Here is a 21711-nt window from a genome sequence, read left to right as displayed (position 1 = left end):
TCCCAGCTTTTGGATTGTGCACGGAAATAGAAATGATCTTATTGCATGTGTTGGTCCTGTTGTTCTAGAGTATTATTCACATGTTGGAATGTGTGTTTAATTCTGGATGTCACCTTTTTAAAGGGAAGTCATTCCAAATTGGGTAATCAGAGAATGAGGGTTTGAGACATCATGTCACATAAGAATGATTCAAGGAACTATCCACTACGTGTCTTACCTTTTTTGTTGATTTCGCTTTTGCTATTTGGTCACTTGTTTTAGTTCGGTGAACAGAAGTCAAAGGGAAGAGTTCTCAGAATATGTTAATACAGACTTCTGTATTCTGACAGTAGAAATGGCAACAGTTAGATGGATGTTAGAAGTATTCATCTTGGCGTTTCACCTCATCTTTCTTTACCTTTGCCTGTATCGTGATGGAGGTTAGAAAGTGACATGAAATGGGCAGGATGGGGAACTAGTTTGTACAGCAGAGCTTCTGAAACTTTAATGTGCATGGAAATCACTAGAGGATCTTAAAATGAGCCTGCATTTCTAACAAGATGCCAAGCGGTTAAGGCACTGGTGGTCTTTGGAGCACACTTGGAGTTGCAACGGTATGGAAGGATGTACAAGGCTGTTATATCTCTAACCTGGATTGTGGGCTTTGGAGAATTGTTAGATGGTGCTGTTTGCTGCAAGGTGTGTAGTGTCTTCATGTGCTTACTGTCTGTGCCCCCTTTTCTTACATGTCTGCTATAAAACTTGGGGCAGCATAAGGTTATGCTGTTATTTTTCCTTTTAATAAAAAGATTATGTATGACCACAAACATTCTAGTTTTAATTCCTGACCTGTTGCCATTTTCAAAGTTATTTCAAAGAATGGTAGACGTTTTACAAATGAAAAGAAAACCCTGTCACTTTTACTTTTAAAGGTCTTATTACTCAGTCTTCCATTTGCCAAAGAAAGTGATTTTTCGCAGTCAATAGCCAAGTGAATCTAGATCTATGTGATGATTTTTTTCCCCCGCTACTGCCAGCAGACCCAATTATTTTCATTTATTTCAGTGTTTGCAAAGCATTTTTTGGTCTTGGGGAGAAGAAAGTAAGAGATTGGGGGAATGAGGAAAGGTGGTGTGTCATCGGGAGCCTGACTGTTCTTCTCAAGTTTTAGATGGTCTATTAACCTAGAGGTCTTGTGGAAACTCCAAATGACAAGAGCTGTTTTTAAGTCAATAATGCAGTTCACAAGAACAGACACACTCTGGGCAGCTGAATTTGCATCAGAATGAGGCTGCTAGACTCCGTATCAGTGGCTATGCCTCCTCCTGTGTCTGCCTTTATTAAGCTGACCAGTAAAGTAGAATGGACTGAATGCTTGGCTACTTTGTTCCTCGGGAAGAAGAACAGGAAGAACTCAGAAGGGGTATTTTGCGAAGGAATTGGTTGGTGTTTAGCTGAGGGTAAGGGACTGCAACAGGGGCAGCGGATTTGGGCCCTGTAAGGCCATGTGGACTTGGAGTTGGGCACTGTTTTTTGCAGGGAGCGCTAGGTGGTGGCAGAAGGGGTGGTGTGGCCCCTGTGTTAGGACGCTGACAAGCTTACTGCTGAGAATGTGTCGCCTGGCCCTGTTGGATTAGTCACTGCGGGGGGAGTGTTTTTGGGGGGTAGCAGTGATTTCAGTCAGGAATTAGAGTGATTTCAGGCACTTCACTTAACCCATTCTGGAAGTTAGGCACTGGCAGGCCAAGTGTGGGTAATGGTACATGGGAGGCTGAGTTTGTACAGTTTTCAGAAATCCTGAGCTCTCACTTTGTCAGGCATGTTTCAGGTGCTGAGCCGGAGAAACGATGTCCTGAGTCCATGGAGACATTACTTTTAAATAAGACAGCTACTGAAAAGGGGGAAATACAACAGAGGGCCGGACTTAAAGGTCATAGAAGCTCTTGGGCTGGGGGGTGGCCCGGGGAAGAGGGGGGTTCACCTGAGTTGCTTGACTTCTGGTGAGGGAGTTAGTTACATCTGGGTTGTTTTCTAGAGCGCTCAGTACTTGGTCGTTCAGAACTATGATAAGGGTGGGTAAGCGTTAGGCCTCTGAAGTACCTTCTTTCCGGCTTTCCAGGACACCCAGCTTAGATTGCACAGCCCTGTGCTGCCTCCTGGTTGGGTGCAGGCCCACCTTGCTAGGCTCCCAGTAGGAAGGGGTGTAAGCGGAATGTAGTGATTCATCGTGACTCTGCAGCTGTGAATGGCAGTTGGATTTCTAATCTCTGAATTCTTACCTGCTGAGCTTTTGGAAACAAAGCAGAGTCGACTTCTTACCTGCTAGGTTTGCATCTTGCATCAACACTGAGGGAAGTCTTGACGAGCATTCTATTTATTTATTTATTTATTTATTTTTAATTTATGGCTGTGTTGGGTCTTCGTTTCTGTGCAAGGGCTTTCTCTAGTTGTGGCAAGTGGGGGCCACTCTTCATCGCTGTGCGCGGGCCTCTCACTATCGCGGCCTCTCTTGTTGCGGAGCACAGGCTCCAGACACGCAGGCTCAGTAGTTGTGGCTCACGGGCCCAGCTGCTCTGCGGCATGTGGGATCTTCCCAGACCAGGGCTCAAACCCGTGTCCCCTGCATTAGCAGGCAGATTCTCAACCACTGCGCCACCAGGGAAGCCCTTGAGGAGCATTCTAGGTTATAAAAGAACTCGTGTGTGTGTGTGTGTGTGTGTGTGTGTGTGTGTTTTGTTTTGATTTTTAATGTCTAGAACTTGAAACCCCATATTCTGTGTCCTGGATTTGCTTCTCCTGTATTTAAAGTACTTTATAGGTGTCATGGGGCTGCTGGTGTCACTAAGTGAACCTTAAATGCATCTTCCTTTGCAGGAGTTTCCTTCTCACATGGTTTATGTTTTAATTAGATATTAGTTGTCGGGGTATAATTCTCTCATATGGAGGCCTGGAGTCAAAATGAAGGCACCAGTCTGAACAGGAAGCAGTAAATCATCACAGGAATTTTACATTGAAAGCTATTTTGGGGCTTTACAATTTATAAACTCTGTGTATGTAGGAAGTAATCATTTATAATCGCAGCCTGGCTTGTTGTGGAGACCTGAATGCTGAGGGTGGTGAAGAGAATTCTGCCCGACAGACTTCCCTGGATCCTGAAAGGTGGACTTCAGCCCAGTGAGCATGAACTCTTCCCGAGGTTAAGATTATCATTCAGTTGAAACCAAAACGCTAGAGGCATTTTCATGCACCCTGAGGGGAGTTGCTTGTTGCTAAGAGTGATTCATTGTGCTTTTCACGAGTTGTGTAGCTGAATCATTTGCCTCTTATGCAGGTTGGTTCCTTGGGCTCCTCAGCTGGGGTCTGGTCAGAGCGCTTCATTTTCCTGGTTTTCAGCCATGCGATTGGCAGGTCTCTGGTGACTTGGACCCAGTGGTGGTTAAGAAGTAACGTGTGTTCCTTCCGCGGGGGTGGAGGCCTAGTCTGCTTTCAGCCTTCATGTGTGGATTCCACCACCACCCTGGTCTGTAGATGCCTTGTCTCTCTTAGGAGAGCGACTGGGGAGACAGGATGTGCCTTCTTCCTCTGGAGGTGACGGAAGCCTCGGCTTGGCAGGTCTGCAGAAGTGAAGGACATCTGGGTTAGGTGGAAATCCTAGCTCGTTTCTCCCAGGCCTTCTCTTCCCCTTGTTATGGAAGATGGAGAATCACTGTCATTCTGAGAAATCCCAGAAGCTTAACGGGAGCAGCGCCTCAGTTATTTAGGGCTTTAGAGTTTGTGTGGTTGGATTTCTAAGAAGTAGTGTGTGTTTATGCAGAGTTTAGGAATTTGTGAGCTGGAGAAGACCGTGGATAATCTACTTCCCTTATCTCGGCCCCTGGAGGGTTTAGTTGGCCGGGTGGTGGCAGGGAGTAAAAACCAGTTCTGTCGGATGTTGAGTGTAACAGCACCGGCCTGACTCTAGGGTATTTGGCCTCCTGTTTGAACAAAAGGAACCTGAACATTCAAAATCCTGCTTTACTGGGGTATTAATGTTTTCCTTATTCTCTTAAGGCCCCAAATAACTGAGAAGCCGATAATCCTTCCATCTCTAAATTGAACTCATAAAGTGCTTAAGCCTTGAAGTAGGTATGTGGCTGTAAGGACCTCTTAGATTAGCAAACAGTAGGCAGATACCCACAGAAGAGGACCTGTGAGTATCCCAAGCTGTGTGAAGCAACTCTTTAAACCTTAAAATCAAAAACTCTCTTGCTGGTTCCCTAAAACAGTTAACTCATTTGGGGCACCAGTATCAACCACCTCTGTCTTGCCAGACTTGGCTCTTGTCCTGCCGCAATCCCTGCTGGTCTGCAGTCTTTCTTTCCATGTTTACTACTGGAATTGCTGGAGTGGTCTCTGGGTGGGCTGCTGGTTCTTTGGTGTGCCCCCCACCTCATCTTTATTTTGACATAAGGGAGCCACACTTTTAAATGAGATCTTCAAGACCTATTGTGTGTATTCTTTTTCAAAAATCATCCCCCCACCCGCCTGCCACCCCATTCTCTAGTCCACAAAGATCCATTGCCCTTTTCTGCAGTGGTCCGTCTCCCTCTCTCATTTCTGTGATTCATCACCTTAAAAGGCCAGTATAGATCCAGTTTCATTTCTTCTGACTGAAGTGTAAATTCCTTGAAAGTAGCACCAAACCGCAACAACAACAGTAAATTTTGCAAAAGGGTGTGTAGCTCATGTTTGTAAGGTGCCTACATTCTGGCATTATTCGCTTTAAAGAACTCCAGTACAGTGATGCATTACACCTCCTGTTGTGGCTGCAATAACTCTTTTTTTCTAAACTTTGCCAGGAATATAAAACTTATATCTATTACCAGTTAATGACGGGATTTGGACGTGGGGCATGTAAAGGAAGTGAGATGCTTGTGTCTCTCTTCCGGTCCCTTTACAGCCTGAGGGGTGGCTCTTTGCTTGTGGTCTCTCCAGGAAGGGCCAGTGCCCTCCCTCCACTATAGGATGTAGTTCTGATCTCCGGAACTTGGTCTCAGTCACTCAGTACTTGTTTGGGATTTGTTTTTTTGTTTTAAGTTTATTCTGACTCTTAATTAACATTTGCTTGCTTTCCTTTAAGTAACTCCCCTCTCCCCATTCTTCCTTGTTCCTCCAGGATGACAGTGATGGGATTCCATGGTCAGAAGAAAGGGTGGTACGTAAAGTCCTTTATTTGTCTCTGAAGGAGTTCAAGAATGCCCAGAAGAGGCAGCATGGTGAAGGCATTGCTGGGAGCCTGAAAGCAGTGAATGGTGAGTTGCCTGTTTTGTTGTTTTGGATGATGTCTCTGGGCCTGGCCTTGTTTCCGGAATGGATGTGCTTTGGGCGGGTCGTGCTTCTCAGGCTGGGCCCCTAACGGCAGTTATTCTGGACATCCCGTTGGGTTTATAGATTTGTTTTGATGCCCCTTTATATGTTGCATAATATAATTGGCAAGGTGCCTTAGTTAGTCCGCGCCCTATAGACAAGACCAGGGCTGCGATCTGGTTTCTGCCCGTTCTTGGATTGAGTGTGGAGCCTGACTTACAGGTTTTTCTGTGAACATCTGTCTTTCTACCCAAGTATGAGGGCAGAAGAGGCCTTTGATGATCTCGCTGAAATGTGGCAACTTTGGTTCTTATCCCCTGTTTATATAGGAAGTAGCCTGAATCTGTGGGCCTGCTGCCCTTCCCGCTGTCTCTCTGGCTCAGCAGCCTCCTAAGGCCCTGCTTCCTTCCTTGTTGATCAAGCTGGCAGGTGACCGCACAGCGGCAGGTGGGCAGTGGAGGTAGAGTTCCCGTGCGTCCGAAGTGTCCCTCATCCTGGATGGGTGTCAAGTGGGTCCTTGAAGCCTGGAGAGAAACATACTCCCATCTGAGTTTATTCTGATGTCTCTTTTTAACAGGGTTGGTGTGACTCGCATGAAATCATCCAGTGAACACCATTTCAGAACTAGCATTTGGTTACTGTTTATATTTTATTTCGGGGGTTGTGGCTGTGGCTGTATTGCACAGCCTCTCTTGTTCTTATTTATCTCCTAGAATCTTAGATAAATGTGAATGAATTGACCATGTTCTGGTTTGTACTTGTTTGGAGCGAGGAGATAAGGAAGATGAGATCCTATTATTCTTTTTGCGTTCTGGCTGTGATCCTCCGGTAATAGTCATCACCCATGGTGAACCTGACAGCTTGCCAGGGGGCAGAGCCACAGGTTGACTTAGGGCATCCAGTTTTTTTCCATCCTGCTTAGTTGTAAGGTGAGTTGTCTGGGAGCCTCTTGTTGGAACTAGTGCTTCCAGACAGGACCTGTTGGCCCTCTCTTTCCACAAGCCCATGGCGGGGTTTTCTGAGGTGGCCTTCCTGAACACCACCGGGATCCACCCTGCCATCCACCCAGGTGCTGTCACTCTCTTCTAGTACTGTGCGACTTGAAACAAGAACCGCCTGAAGTCTGAGCCAATGTGTATGGGAAAGGCCCTTTTTGAATCTTTCACACGTGCAGAAGCAAAATAATTTGAGGAATCTGTTGCCACAGTTACACAGCTTGGACCCCTATTTGTTCACGGGTCTTCTACCAGGTAGGGACCCCGCCATTTCTTGGCTGCCTGTAATGGAGTAAATGCTAAGCCATGTGTCTTTTTAGAGAGCATTTGATGTGATCAGTCTTGTTGATATTGCTTCACATTGAACATACTGTTCTGCTCTTAAGTTTTTGAGGGGAGGGTGATGGGGGGGAGAATATCATTGGATCCTGGGGTTATAGTAGAGCAATGGCTGCTACAGGGTTAGATTTTACTGCTGTGACAAGGCATGCTCTCATTCTGCTGTTCTGGAGTGGTGATGCCTTCGTGCTTTAGGAACCTTTTTTTTTTTAATTAATTAATCAATTTATTTATTTATTTTTGGCTGTGTTGGGTCTTCGTTTCTGTGCGAGGGCTTTCTCTAGTTGCGGCGAGCGGAGGCCACTCTTCATCGCGGTGCGCGGGCCTCTCACTGTCGCGGCCTCTCTTGTTGCAGAGCACAGGCTCCAGACGCGCAGGCTCAGTAGTAGTTGTGGCTCACTGGGCCTAGTTGCTCTGCGGCACGCGGGATCTTCCCAGACCAGGGCTCGAACCCGTGTCCCCTGCATTGGCAGGCAGATTCTCAACCACTGCGCCACCAGGGAAGCCCCTAGGAATCTTTTAACAACTAAAAAACACACCCAACTGGGAAAAATCAGCTTTTAGAACAAGAAGGTAGCCAGGTGTCCAGGATTGAATAATGGTGGAATTTGGGTAAAAAAGAACAAAAACTAAAATAAGGCATTCAAGAAGCAACTAGTGCTGCCAGCTAGTTGGCCAAATGTAGCTCTTGTTTTCATTGGCATACTCAGGGCTTGACGATACCGAGGAAGGAATTCTAAGAAAAGTTGGCACATACATCTCTATGGGGATCATTGAAGACTTTAAATCATTCTTTTACCACCTCCATAAAAAAGGTGGTCTTTGTTGTTTGTCGTGGTAGTTTGCCTTTCACCCTGATAAAGACTGACTTGTCTTTCCCTCCCTCCCTCCCTCCCTCCTTCCTCCCTTCCTCCCCTCTCTTTTGGTTGTGAAGTTGTTGTCAGCTTGCCCTTTTCTGGTTCATGTTGGTGTTTGTGCAGGCTGTATTCCAAGGCCACCTTTTTGTTATTCCGCATGTTGGATTTCGATAGCAGTTCTAAGTAAATACATCTCCTCGTTTTAGAACTTGTGTGTGTTTTAAGAATAATTTTCTTAAAGGCAGCTAGCATGTTAAACAAAGTGTGCTTTCTTATTTGGGGGCTACTGGGAAGCCTGGAAACCAGACTCGTTACCATGGGAATAAGTCCCTCTCTGTAGGTCCCAGAATCTCAGGGGTGCTCTCCTAGGGGGTGTGATCCAGAGACAGCTGAAGTAGCTGGCAGCCTCCAGGACTCTTGGTGGGGGTGGCTAGTGAGGACTGCAAGCGGCCTTCTCTCTGAATGTGTGTACATATGTGCGCGTGTACATATGTGCGCGTGTACACATGTGTGCATGTACACATGTGCGCGTCTACATTTATCACTCAAGTTTGAGTGGGTGCTTTATAACAGATCATCATTCGTATGCGGTGCAGTAGAATGACCTTGTCTGGCGCTGTACATCACAGCACACTGTTTAGGGTTCTTCATTGTGGGGCAAGTGAAGATAGGTTAGTGGTGGGGGAAGAGTGGTTTTAACAGTCATGCCTTTCCTTTTCATTTCTCTTTTAATTTTTTTTGGTCCCTTACCCCCTCGAGGTTCCCTTTCAAAAGTTGAAATAATTCCATTGTTTTAGTTTTAATTGTGACAGAAAGTTATCTGGCGGTAGAATTTGAAACTGTCCAGTACAGAGCCCTTGCTGGGAGGTGTGGTATGAAACTGGACGGGACAGAGGTGACAGTAGGTGCCTGCACCCCAGCTAGGGCGGTGTTGGTGGGGCTTCTGCCCCCTGTGCTCCCTTTCTCATGCTTCATGGCTTGAGGATTGTGGGTAGTGAGGTACCTCTGAGACCTGCGGGGTTTCTGTCTGTAAGGGGAAGATGACATTCTTGTTGGGGGGCTCTTTGAGTGTGTTCTCTGTGGTAGTAACTTTCCTAATGGCACACAGTTATTTATGCTGCAGTAGCAGAATTGGAATTACAGCTCAAGTAACTTTGAATCCAGTACTTATTTTAGAATCCAGAATGGAGGAAAATGGCACCCTATCTTTGCAACAGTAGTATTGAAAACAAGGTGTTTTGTTTTTCCCCCTGTATTTCAAAGCAAAGATGTTTCTTGGTTATTGGTCTTGCCAGAGTTTCCTGGGAAAATTCAATTTTAAAATACTATCTTGAGTTCACAGTAGAATGGGCTTGACATAATTTTCATCTAATTGGGAAATGAATTGCCATCACTTCTGCAAGATCACAGGCATGCTAGGATGATGAACAAGCAGCCCCCTGCCCTGGCCTCCTGTGGGAGGAGGGTTGGGGTCCGTTGTCTGCTAACGGGGTGCCAACAGCAGCCGCTTGTCTGAGCGGCTGAGCTCAGCCGCGCCCGTTGTGCAGGTCTGGTGGAGACATAATAAGCCAAGCAGACATAAGATAGCAGAGAGACCTCATATTTTATGTCATAAAATCCATGTTTGCCATCAGTCTTGCTTTTGTGCTTCTAAAGTGACAAGGGATGAATTTTTTTTTTTGTCCTACTGGAGGTGGTGAATCTTGAGTCTGGGACATCCCAGTGGGTTGTCTGTGTAGGAATTGAAGCCGTTGTTATACAGCTTGTTGGCTGTAGCCAGGCTTCAGGGGAGGTGGTGCTAAGGTATCTGCTGGACATGAGCCTTCTGTCTACTCTCTGCTGTAGATGGTGCCGCTTTTCCCGGCAGTAATAAATTGACAAAAGCTTCAGAAAGGCTGGCAGAGGCGGAGGCCTCAGCCACTCTTTGAGGCCCTTGGCCTGCTGGGGCTGAAATTAGGGACATTTAAATAATAACATGCTACACAAATAATGAGTACACATAATTACACAGTAAGAGAGGGGAGCTATTAGCTGTATTTGAATTTCATTTGCTTCCTATAAATTTCATCTGAGATCCAGCAAACCCTGTGGCCAGCTAAAGCATCTTGACTAGATTTAAGGGACGCTGGATTGTTTTTTCTTAGAATTTTACAGTAGTTGTGATAGCTGGAACCTATATTGAGCGCTTGCTTTTTGCCAGTTATTGTTCTAGCACTTCACCTGTATTTTGCTCATTTAACTTTCAGAACCAACCATTTTCTAGAAATATAGGAAACTGCACTAGGGCAGATTAGCAATTTGCTTACACTACTAGTATGGGGCAGAGCCAGGATTTAAACCCCGGCCTTCTCCCTTGCTTATAATAACCACCACTTAAATAAATAGAAGTAGTTTTGGAACCCCCTGTAAAGATAGGATTTCAAAAATACAAAATTGTAGGAGTACTTTTTTTTTCAAATAGCAGTTTCTTTTGAAGGAGATCTGTGAAATCTTTCATTGGCAAAGAGACCTCAGAAGAGGAGGGGCAGTACAAGTATTTATTCATGTGACCATGGCTCTGGGCTTTATTAGCGCTTGTCATTGAATTGATAGTCAGAGGAAATCGAAAAACTGCATTCCTCCTGATTGGTCACCCTCCTTACACACGGATACATTCATTATTTCTTTCTGTTTCTTCCCCTAGGGATACAGATTTGTGTTTTTAATATTGTTGTGGAACCAGCCAGCTGGCGGAGGGCTGCCACTCACCTCCATGACCTCCATGAGGTGGCGAGAGAGGGGCAGTGGCCTTGATGGCAACAACTGTCCATTTGTAGCCAAGGATCAAAGCTAGAAGTACAAATATAAGGACCCCCTGTGCAAACTGCACCCGCGCCCCCCCCCCCCCCCCCCATCCCATTTCTTTTTTAAAAGGGTAGAATTTTGTTGGACTCTCTTCAAAATCTCTCTGAGATTACTGATGTCTATGGAATGAAACATGGGCCCAGCTTCTGCAAATTCACTGTTTACAGGATGAGGTTAAAGTGTGACTTTCGAGTCAAAATCAGAGTCTGGGCACCTTGTCTGATGAATGGAAGTTTATTTTTGGCCATATTTGAAATGAATGCTGTGGCTGTATGGTTGCCTTCTCCTGGCCTGAAGCTCTAATGTCCAGCAGTTCTCAAGACGGTCTCTACTTCAACAGGAAAGACAATCTCCCCCCACCCCCTGCCGAAGAAATTGGCTTTTCCGGATTGAACTGCTGCTGTGTCAGTGCTTGTGACCCCTGCAGGTTGGGCCATGAGTTAAGTTTTCTCTTAACAGCCCAGCGCCTGAGACATTTGTCACCTGCGTCCCCTGACAGCACTCCATGGGAGAGCAAGGCAGTGAGGGCAAATACACTTCTTGAAAACAACCTACATTTATTCTTTGCTTAAAAATGAAGCTGCATCTATCTTGGATAATGGTAGAGTTGGGAAGGCTTGATTTCTTTCTCTTGTAGGTGTTCTGTCGTCAGTCTTCATGACCCTGAGTAATGCAGATGGGAAATTTCTAGATAGAGCTCCCATCTGATCAGTACTTGATGGAATTCTTAGTATGTAGGAGCTATTGTGAGTAATAAAGACGGAACTGAAATTGCTAATTTTGGAGGAGTCAGAATAGCTTATTTCATCTCATCTAAGATGTCATTGAGTGATGCATTATTTTATGGAAGAAAAGAAAAAATGCTTCCAATTATAAGTGTAAGCCATGATAATTGTGAGGTGCTTTCTAACAAGAGAGAAATATGTGTGACTTGGTATCAGTGAAGCACAATAAAATATAACAAAATGCTTTAAAAATCAGAGGTGTGTGTGACCGGTTTGATGTGAGGAGGCTAGCAGGGAGGCAGGTGATGTGAAAGGCCCAGTGCTGAGCTACCAGCAAAAGCTTCAGTGAAGAAGTTGCATTCCTGTGGGCCTTGAAAGCTGTGGGACTTCTTGAGCGAGGGCTGAGGCTGGGACGGGGTAGTGTGCGGGGCAGGGGTGAGGACCAGCAAGTAGACACTGGCCGGGATTGTTGATGCCACAGTCCAGAGGGACAAATGGCAGGTTTCAGTGGCCAGCCTGCTTGTACCGCTCTGGCACCAAGGGAATGGCGAGCCTGCCTGCAGCCCTTTCGGCCACGGAATTATGGATGGCTAGAGCTGGAAGGGACTTCTGGAGGTATATAGGCCAGGCTCATCGTTTTACAGATGAGGAACTTTGAACCTTGCTGATGAGCTTAACTGGAAGGGATGGATCATGCTGAAGACTGATTGGAACCAGAAATCCAATTTAAATCATGGCGAGACACCAGGCTTCCCAGGAGGCATGGCTGCGTGTGAGGAGTTCCTGGAGCGTTGAGGATGGAGGTGCCCCTGGAGGTGAATGTATTCTGCTCCTCTTTCCCATCACTTGTGCGTGAGGCCCGCTGCCCATCCAGCAACTTCAGCCTGCCGCCTCTGGCAGTTCTGCAAGCTCTGTGCGCTCTCTGATTACAGCCCCATCCTCCTGGCTTGGACCCCTGTAGTAAGAGGGGCACACCACACAGGTAGTGTCACCTGGGGGGGGCATGCGTGTGATGTCTGAGCTTGAGACAGTTCCACAGTGTTTTCCTGCCTGCCCGTGTTGTTAGAATGGCTCAACTTTGAGAGGTGTTGAAGCTGAGAGGATGGAAACCTGCTGTGTCCTGGGATGTTTCTTAAAGCTCTTCCGCCTCTAAGAGTCTTTCTGGTCAGTGCCTCCCTTTGGGCACCAAAATCCCTTTGTCTCATCTCTATGAGAACACCACTCTGGAAAGTATCCCTCTTTTCTTCGTCATTTGTTTACTTCTTTACTAGATCATTCCCATCAGTAAACAAAACATGTTGTAGTTTCTCCCATAAAATAAACCCTCCGATAATCTATCTCCCTCCTGCTATTCATTTCTTTTACTTTATAGAATTCCTCGGAAAAAAATGTCTACACTATCTGTCTCCCTCTATTATTTATATTCATGTTAATATCCTCTCCCCCCCTCATTCTCTTTTGAACCCCTAGAGTCAGGCCACTTACCAAGGCTACTAATGACCTTGATGGCCAAATCCAGTTATCAGTCAGTGTAGCTTTAGCTTCCCATCCGGCAGCGTTTGACGTGATGATTCTCTCCTGAACTCTGGTTGCCTACCTGCCGTCTGCACTTGCTTTCTTGATAGGTCTCATGAACTTGAGGTGTACCAAGCCAACTCTGTCTCTCCACTCCCTCCCATCTTGCTCCCGCCCTGCTGTCTTCCCATTGTCAATAAATGCCAGTTCCATACTTCTGGTTGCTTTGATCAAAACCTGTGAGTTATCTGGTACTCCCCCCACCCCCGCCCCGATTTTGCAAAACCTGTTTATTCTAAACTCACAATATGTTCTGAAACTGAGTTTGCACCGCTGCCACGAGTCCACCACCTCTAGCTTGGGCTGAGACTCCTAAAGCTCCCTCAACTTCTGCCTTTTTACCTCTCTAGGCAGCAGCTAGAACAGTCCTTTGTAAGTGCGAATCAGCACACGTGGTGTCCCGCAGTGTCCCCCCGTCTCTCTTAGCATGAAAGGCAAGCATCTTACCCTGGACACTGATGTGGTCCCCCAGCCTCTCTCTGGTCTTATCTGCCCGTCTCTCCCTCACCTAGTCTAGCCTTCCTGCTGTTCCAAATGCACTTAGTAGTATACTCTTGCCCCAGAATTTTTGTGCTTGCCGATGCTTCTGTCTAGAACTCTCTCCCTTTAGGTACCTGTGTGACTTGATCCCTCTCGGTATTTCAGGGTCCTGGTCAAATGTGCCGTTACCAGAGGCTTCTTCCTTGAGCATCTTATTAAAAATTGTGCCTTTGCCTGTTACCCTTTAGCTCCTTACCTTGTAATATTTTTTGACATAGACTCTCTCACAGCCTGGCATTGTATTATTCTGTTTGCTTATTATAAGCTCTCGCCCCACAGTAGATTGTAAGTTCCATGAGAGAAAAGCTTCATCCATGTTAACTGCTGCTGTATGCACAACTCCTGGGTGCTCTGTAGAGTGTGTGGTCACCTGCACACCGGCTGTGTCCCCACCCCTCTGCCCAGCACCCCTCTGCTGCATGCACTGTGGATGTGTTCCTCTCTGTTCAGGGGTTTGTACCATCTCTCACTCCAGATTTCATTTTGAAAATGCATACACCTTGACCCTGTAGCCCCCTCGCCCCAGGTCACACAACCCATGCTATTTTCCCTGTTACCAAAGTGCACATTTATTCATAATTGTGATGTCTTTATAAGTTTCATTATCGTAAACATTCTTGGAATTAGGTCACCCTTTTATCCTTTCTTTCTGAACTACATTTGTTGAAAGCCTACCTATGTGCAAGATACATTGATCGGTAGTTTAAAATAAAACTGTCCTTTTAAGAAAATAAAAGTTACTGCTTTTAATTCTCATAACAGTGTGGTAATTATACGATTACTATCATAACTTTGTGGGTTTGTTTAGTGGGTCTCAGATGGAAAGCAACATACTCAAAGCTACATTGCTAAGAAGTGGTCAAATCAGGCTCTGAACCCAGGACTCCTGAATCCAGATCTTGCCCCATTTTTTTTTTTTTTTTAATAAATCAAGGAAGACTTTACAATCTGAAATTACTTATCTTAGGTGTGCAATTTCGTGAGCTGCCAGATGCACATGTACCCGTATGACCAGAGCTCCAGTGTTGATACAGGACTTTTCCGTCACCCCAGAAAAGTTTTCACCTGCCCCTTCTAGTTCATTTGCCTTCTTTAAAGTATGTGCTCATTTGGTGGTTTGCCAACATGGCTGTCTCTGTTTTTAGGAGCTTTTATGATGTTACATGAGTTTAGGATATTTCTCCAGAATGTACCAGATGCCAGAGAGTGTCTGTTGAGACTTGAAAGTGCCTCAGAGACAGAGGCACAGGTGTGTCCAGTAAGCAGCTCTTGGAGGCCTCAAGCAGTGCTTGAATAAGGACCCCACAGTTGGACGTGCTCAAGGGTGACATTTACCGTCTCATGGTGGCACTCGTGCTCAAGGGTGACATTCACCGTCTCATGGTGGCACTCGTGCTCAAGGGTGACATTCACCGTCTCATGGCGACACTCGTGGAGCCAGATTCTCCATCCTAAACCGGCATCACAGCTTTCATTCTGAGCGGTTGTGCAAGTCCAGACCAAGTGGGCTTTTAAACAGTTACTTCTCATCCTCTTCCATGTCACGTGTCTCTTGTGGCACCCCTGCCCCGCCCCCTTTGTGGCACTGTTCTTAGTCTGCCTGTTTAGAATACTCAGCCTTGGTGTTATAATTCAGGACATTCTGGAACTGGATGTTCAAGACTTGGCTTTTCCCCAAGGGCAATTGGCATCTGTAAGTCTTGTGCCTTCTCTGCTAATACAGTGTGCTTTCAGTTAGACTGATTCTTTTGAGGACCCCATGATCAGCTTGGTGTCCTTGAGGATGCAAAAACATGAGGCAGCAGTGTGGTGAGATTGCTGATTTCTGTCCATTTTCTTGTGGCTGTGGTGTAAGTCTATATATAAGTCAGCTTGTGCTGCCGTAAGAAAATATCGCAGACTGGATGGCTTAAACAATAGAGCTTTATTTCTCATAGTCTGGAGGCTGGAGGTCCAAGATCCAGGGTGCCGGCCACTTCAGTTCTTGGTGAGGCCTTGCTTCCTGGCTGAGAGAGAGAGAAAGCGCTCGCGCACGCTCGGGCATTGGTTTCTCTTCCCCTTCTTAAAAGGCTACCAACCCTATCAGATTAGGGCCCCTCCCTTACAACCTCATTTAACCTTTACAAGCTCTGCCTTCAGGTACAGTCACACTGGGTGGTTTCAACATAAGAATTTGGCTGGTGGGCATTAAGTCTGTAACAGTCCAGTATGCGGTAGGGATTTGAAATGGTGACAGTTCTGTTTGTTTCAGTTTTAGATTAAGTTAATTGCTGTGTTAATTTGTACCATGTTTCTTTTTGTGAGATTATAACTATTTCCTGGTAGGTCAGGAAACTGTAAGGGCTGTTGGACCTTAGAGAAGATGTTGTTCCTCTCAATTGGGTAAAATTAAACTTGGACATTTATTTGTTGAGTTGTTGCTTCTGTGAGACCACCTGGATTAGCCCAAGTCCCTTACTGCAGTGGGGATTGGAACATGATTCCTATGCACAGGGAGCAGCTGTCCAAGGCCAAGAGCCCTAAGAGAGGGCAAACAAGGTGTTTCTTAGGCCCTAAGGGCTTGGGAGGGGATTGGCAATTGAGACGGCCTAGGAAGGACGGTTCTAGCCTTGAGTTTGGAAAAATCATGGGATTATTTGAAGTTGAGGGACTCGTATTTGTTATATGTTAATTCATCTTATTTGCTTGAATGTTATGCTGTAAATGTAATTTAGGGCAGTGCTTTCCAATTATTTTAAATTCTCAACCTTTGTGGAAAGGGAAGGCCCTGTGGCCTTCACCAGATAGGGCTGCACTCAGCCAGAAGTAGCTTGCCCATGCGTGGAATTTATCTGTGTTCATTCTTGTAACTGATAATGCCACCCACCTCCTTCTACTTGGAGAAAGGCCTTGTGTGTTTTCTAAATCTTACCCATTTCATGATTTGAATTCTGTGATATGTATATTTATGGAGTTTATAATTACTGTCAGATTTACCACAATGGACTAGTGCAGTTTTGCTTTGCTTGTGAATTTCTTAGATCCCATTCCCCCAAATGTAGAGGACCCTTTATTTTAGTTTCTGGAAATAACCTGTTGTTACTTGAGCCTTCCACGGTGTGTATTTAAAGCCAGAAGAGTGATTAACTGGGGAGGCTTAGGGGAAATTCCCTTGCAGTCCACACAGCCCTTCATGTAGAGCGCGTTACTTAATCTCCCTGCTGCCACATCTCATCTATCCTTCCAGCTTTCTCCATGGCCTTCAGGGTCCTTCTGCAGAGTCCCAGATTTGGCTTCCTCATAATTTCTTTCCGAAAGATTGTAAAACAGTACAGGTCTCGCGTTCCAGGAGGCTTGGGGACAATGAAGGAAATGTGAACTATTTCATAACCTTAGCCGTGCCTCTCAAGGAGAGGGGTGGCCAGTGTCAGCCCAGCCCGTCAGCCAGGCTGTCCCTGTGATGTGCCAGGGAGAGCTTTAGGGCTCCTCGTTCCCGACGTCCTGGGACCCAGGTCCCCTCTCTTTGCACCATTCCCTGACCTGTCGCTGGGGTTCTTGGCTCATTCACACCTTGGATGTAACGAGTCAGCTCTTTGTGCACACGGGGCCTCTTCCCGGCTGCCCTGCCCTTGTCTTCTGGGTTATTCCTTAACCAGGTCTGCACTTCCCTTTGGCAGGTAGGTGGGCATCCTGGTCACGCTTGGCACCTGGTCTTGATGACAGGGGACGCCATCTGGGCTTGAGACTCGCAGGCCAGCTTGTGGTGCTGTCTGAAGTGGCAGTTTCCTTCCAGTTTTTCATGGCTCTGCCTTCTGATGCGTGAAGGCAGCTCAAGGTCTCCATGTCGGAAACATTTAACTGTTATTTCTGACATTCTCCTTCCTTCCCATACGATTGGGGTATTTGTGAAAGGGACTCATTGAATCTGTGTTTTGAAAGTTGCATCCTACCCTCTAGACGGTTGATGAATCCTCTTCAGACACCATCAGGGCGGGTGACATGCCAGTGGAAATACTGCAGAATATTCCATTTTGGCATGCAGGGGGCCTGCTAATTTCTAGTGGGATCTGCACTGCAAATTGCCTAAACTCTACCCTAGTGGCTTTATCCCGTCTCATTCAGTCCTTGACCTGACTTCAGACAACCAGTACTGTTTGAAAAGGGCCTTTCCAGTCGACTCGGTTGGAAAGCGTTACAGTTGTGAAGGGTGAGCTGGAAGCCTCTCAGCTGGCACTTTCTGAATCCCTCAGAGGAATATATTGGCACACTCCCCACTCTCCGCCTGAACCCTCCTTATAAATCAAGAAGCCAAGCGTTAGGAAGCACAGGGCCAGGTCAAAGTGTGTGTGTGTGTGTGTGTGTGTGTGTGTGTGTGTGTGTGTGTTTGGGGGGGGCACGTCATCATCCAAGCTGAGAGAGCCAACTGGTTCCTGATAACAGCCCCGTTTCCTTCCCCCTTCTCCCCACATTTTGATGTTTATCTTCCTGCCACTGAAAATAGAAGTGTCTAGTGAATGCAATTTACAGTGTGTTTCTATTTTTTTTTTCTGGAGAGCCTTTTCTGCAGAAGATGCAAATAGCTTTTTTTGTTGTTGTTTTTTCCTTCTCTTTTACAATTTAAATAAGAAGGAAAGTGCTGGGCTGCTTTATTCAACAAGTGTTACACCTTTTAAGGAAAGTTGCCTTTTTTCATTATTGGCTTTTTTTCTGTGGTTTCAGGGGACAAGGTGCTGAGATAAGAGGCGGGAGCTTGCCGTTGATTTATTAGCCTGTTTGTTACCATCTGTCTGCCTCGCACTTCAGTCTGTTGATGGAAAGCCCGATGTGAACGTGCCGCGGGGCCTGAGAGATATCCATCTTCCCGAGTTGTCTGACTGCAGAGCCTGTATAATCACTTCTGCCTAGGCCCTCACAGGAGACTGTGATGTGACGAGTAACCCAAGGGAGAATGGTGGCTTAGTTTCTTCCTCCACCTTGGACACTCCTGCCGCTGCAGACGCAGGTCCTGCAAAGATGCTGTCTCCAGCCGTGTCCACAGGGTCAGCCAGCCCACTCTTGGTGCCTCCCCCCTCCTGGGGTCTCCCTTTATGGAAGAATTCCAAGGGAATAGGTTAAGATTGCCATCAAGTGGCTACTCTTGGTAGTGGAAGGAAGGATACCGGCCACCACCGCGGGCTGACTTGTCACACATTCTCCTCCAGTGTCTTAGCCCTTTTGTGAAGCAGAGTCAAGGTCAAGAGTGCTTTCTGTCTGAGGAACTGACTGGTTTTTTTGGCGGGTGGTGGGCAGAGCGAGCTCGGAACGTCTGCATATTGTATGATATCCCCAGCGAGAGGGCGTCTGTGTGAACCGGAATTACGCCTGCCCGGGCGGACTCTGGAACCGGAGGCAGGCTCAGTTGCACTGGTCTGAGCTCAGGGCCCTGGAGCCGTGAATGCACATGATCGAGAGGCTTCCTGGAGAGAACTGCTGGGCATGCATCCTCCTGCCAGCCCTGGGCCAGGAGGCCAGAGCCCTCCAACTTTTCTCGTGGAAATTGGCAGAGAGGACCATGCTGTCATCCGTGAAAGGATGGCGCACAGTCCCACCAAGGGTGAACAGAGCTAACAGACCTGATTTGGCCGTTCTGCTTGGCTCTCCTGCTCGTTGTTTCCCAGCTCTGTAAGTGGAGGAATAATTTCTTTCTCAGAGGTGATTAAAGGGATGACTTATTTAAAGTCCTTAGTACCTGGCAGAAAAGAAGCATTCAAAGGGCAGTTGTTATTGAGGTTCTAGGTATACATTACCTAACCACTTCTCATAAAAGCTGTAGCTGTGTCATATAACAGCATACTTAAGGGACTGTATTAAAATCGGTTTGTTTTGTTCCCTGGGTTTGGGTGCCAGCATCCTGTAATTAGACGTCACCCTAGGACTTGGAGAGCAGAAACCCTGACCAAGCTCAAAGGAAGCGATCCCTGTTTAGTTTCCTCCAGCAGGTTATTCCTCAGATGTGTTGGGAAACCTGCCCTGTAGGAATAGTGAGAGTTTGGTTTGTATGGGTGGGGCACCCCTTCCTGGGCACAGAGCGCTGGATTCTGTAGTCCCTGAGGAGCCTGAGAGGATGCTTTCTGAGCTGGCACTTGGTACGCGAAAGAGGATGGATCTGTGCCAGCTGGCTGGAGGGTGTAGGCCTAAGGGAGGCGGAGGGAGAATGACTTTGGAGTACATCAGAATGGCGACTAAACTTTAGGTCAGGGTCAAGGAAAGAAAATTCTTGGGGCCTATGTATTTTCAGCAGCGTTTTAGAGGTGATAGAGGCTATGTGATGTAACCATTCACACTGCAATCTGTCAAATTATATTAGCCCCAAATTCCTGGATTCCAGCCATTTAAAGCAATATTGGATGCATCAAAAAATTGATGTGTTGTAATATGCACTGACATTGTCCCATCATTCTAGTTCTGCTGTGAGCAGTCATCCCTTCACTGGTTTCCTCCTTGAGTAAAATAAAACTCTGGCCATCCCTTGTCTCACTTGGTTCTGTTTTAGTGATGAGTGATGACAGGATGTGTTTATGGCAGACTCATGTTCTTCCAGCTCGCTCAATGCCCTGTGTACTGTTGGGTCGGGAAGCATTTGGAGGCTTTTGCAGAACTTGGAGGGGAGTGGATAGGAGGTAATCTAGAGGAAAGGTGCCTATGGTGTGTGCATCCTTCCCCACCCACGCCTCTCCCTGCACACAGGAATGCAGGGTGATGGTTTCTCTCTGGAGGTCTCCTGCATATATAGGAACAGAGGCAACAAACCCAGAGTCCTCTGTTTGCGGGTTTACACCTCTCAGTGCCTATAGCCTCGAGGGTAGCAAGGTGCAAGCCTAACTCAGAACAGTTTCATGTGGCACTTTGTTCGTTGATGCTTGCTGACCTTTCACCCTCAAGCTACAATAGGATCACCTAAAACTGTTTGTGATAAAAATGCCCCTTTGGTGTAATTGCTTGGCACAGAGAAAGTTTTTCTGCAGTTCTTCATTTTCTGAATAAGCTTGTGGCTTTTGAATGGTTCCAACCTCCGTTTTCCCTTCTCCCTTCCTGTAAGAGCTAGACCAATTACACTGCGAGCCATCTGTGCTGCATTGGAGGGGATTTATCAGCTCCTGCTCTGTTCGCCCCTCCTGTCCTTTCACCCTGCCGCCGGAAAAGAAGTTCGGTCTGTCTGACTTGCCCTGTGTACTGGGTCTTAACTCCTAGGAGAGGACAGCACACAGACACAGGGGCTGCTGCTGGGTCTTGAGACTAAAGGCATGAAAATTCTATAGATCAGCGCTGGCCAGGAGAGAGCTCTCTGCGATGATGGAAATGTTCGTGCCTGCGTGGTCCTGTACGGTAGCCACTAGTCAGTTGTGACTCCTGAGTCTTTGAGACCTAGCTGGTCTGGCTAGTTTTAGTTAATTTTATTTATTTTTTAAAAAATTTATTTATTTATTTATTTTTGGCTGTGTTGGGTCTTCGTTTCTGTGCGAGGGCTCTCTCTAGTTGCGGCGAGCCGGGGCCACTCTTCATCACGGTGCGCGGGCCTCTCACTGTCGCGGCCTCTCTTGTTGCAGGGCACAGGCTCCAGACGCGCAGGCTCAGTAATTGTGGCTCACGGGCCCAGTTGCTCCGTGGCATGTGGGATCCTCCCAGACCGGGGCTCGAACCCGTGTCCCCTGCATTGGCAGGCAGATTCCCAACCACTGCGCCACCAGGGAAGCCCTAGTTAATTTTAAAAGCCGCATGTAACTGGAGTCTACAGAATTAGACCATGCAGTTACAGAGACAGGATGAGCGTAGTGGTGAAATTCTTCTCTTTCATCCTCATGCTCTGTCTTCTGTTGTTGTTGTTTTTGTCTGGAAGTCTTTTTAGATAGCCAGTGTAGTCAGTTTCAGAAACATTCTCTTGGTATGTTATATAGAAAGTCCTGACAAAGTGAAACAGTATTAATATTTGTTTCAAATGCCTTTTAGTGTTTTGGGCAATTTCAGAATACTCTTGCCCATGGTATTAATGTCACAATGTTCATATTACCCTTGACTTCCATATAGCAGTGTATCACTGGCTCCAAAAATTGTCTACCGTTCTCATGTACCTTATCCAGGTTTTTTTATTAGCGCCACATAAGTAATGTTTAAAATCGTGGCCTTTTATTCATTAATTACTTCTTTTGCGTTCAGGTGCTGCTTCTGTGACGGCAACACACCTATTTTCCTCTGATACCATTTAAATAATTTTTAAGATTTCCTTTTGGCTTTGTATGTAAAGAAATTCATTTTAATTGTGGAAAATTTGGAAATTTCAGAAAATTATGAAGATTCTGCTGGGGAGAATACCAGTTTTTATTACTAGTTTTATTTTCTCTGGTTTACTTTCTGTACATTTATATTTTTTAAGCACAACGTAATTGTTTTATGCAGTGGAATTTCTACAGTTTAAGTTACATTGTTAAGTCTTTCCTCATGTCACTAAGTGTTTGAAAATGTGATTTTTAAAAATCATGTGTAATGTTAAAAAAT

General features: G+C 46.2%; 1 protein-coding gene across 9 annotated transcripts in view; it reads left to right on the top strand.

The window, feature by feature from the left end:
• The window catches only part of JARID2 (jumonji and AT-rich interaction domain containing 2), a 243013-nt gene that overhangs the window by 109232 nt on the left and 112070 nt on the right, over positions 1–21711 (top strand). For 8 of the 9 annotated variants that reach the window (XR_014232297.1, XR_014232298.1, XM_082345419.1 and 5 more), the window contains one exon: positions 5135–5270. The exons of the other annotated variant lie outside the window; for it this stretch is intronic. Coding sequence is in view for 1 of the 8 variants with exons in the window: in XM_082345419.1 (XP_082201545.1) it covers positions 5135–5270 (136 nt within the window). In the remaining 7 variants the exon portion in view is untranslated. The remainder of the gene's footprint in view (positions 1–5134; positions 5271–21711) is intronic. 9 annotated transcript variants of the gene reach the window in all.

This window comes from Balaenoptera borealis (genome assembly GCF_965194805.1).
Source record: "Balaenoptera borealis genome assembly, chromosome: 12".
Lineage (NCBI taxonomy): Eukaryota > Metazoa > Chordata > Mammalia > Artiodactyla > Balaenopteridae > Balaenoptera > Balaenoptera borealis.
This window is presented reverse-complemented; position numbering and strand designations above follow the sequence as displayed.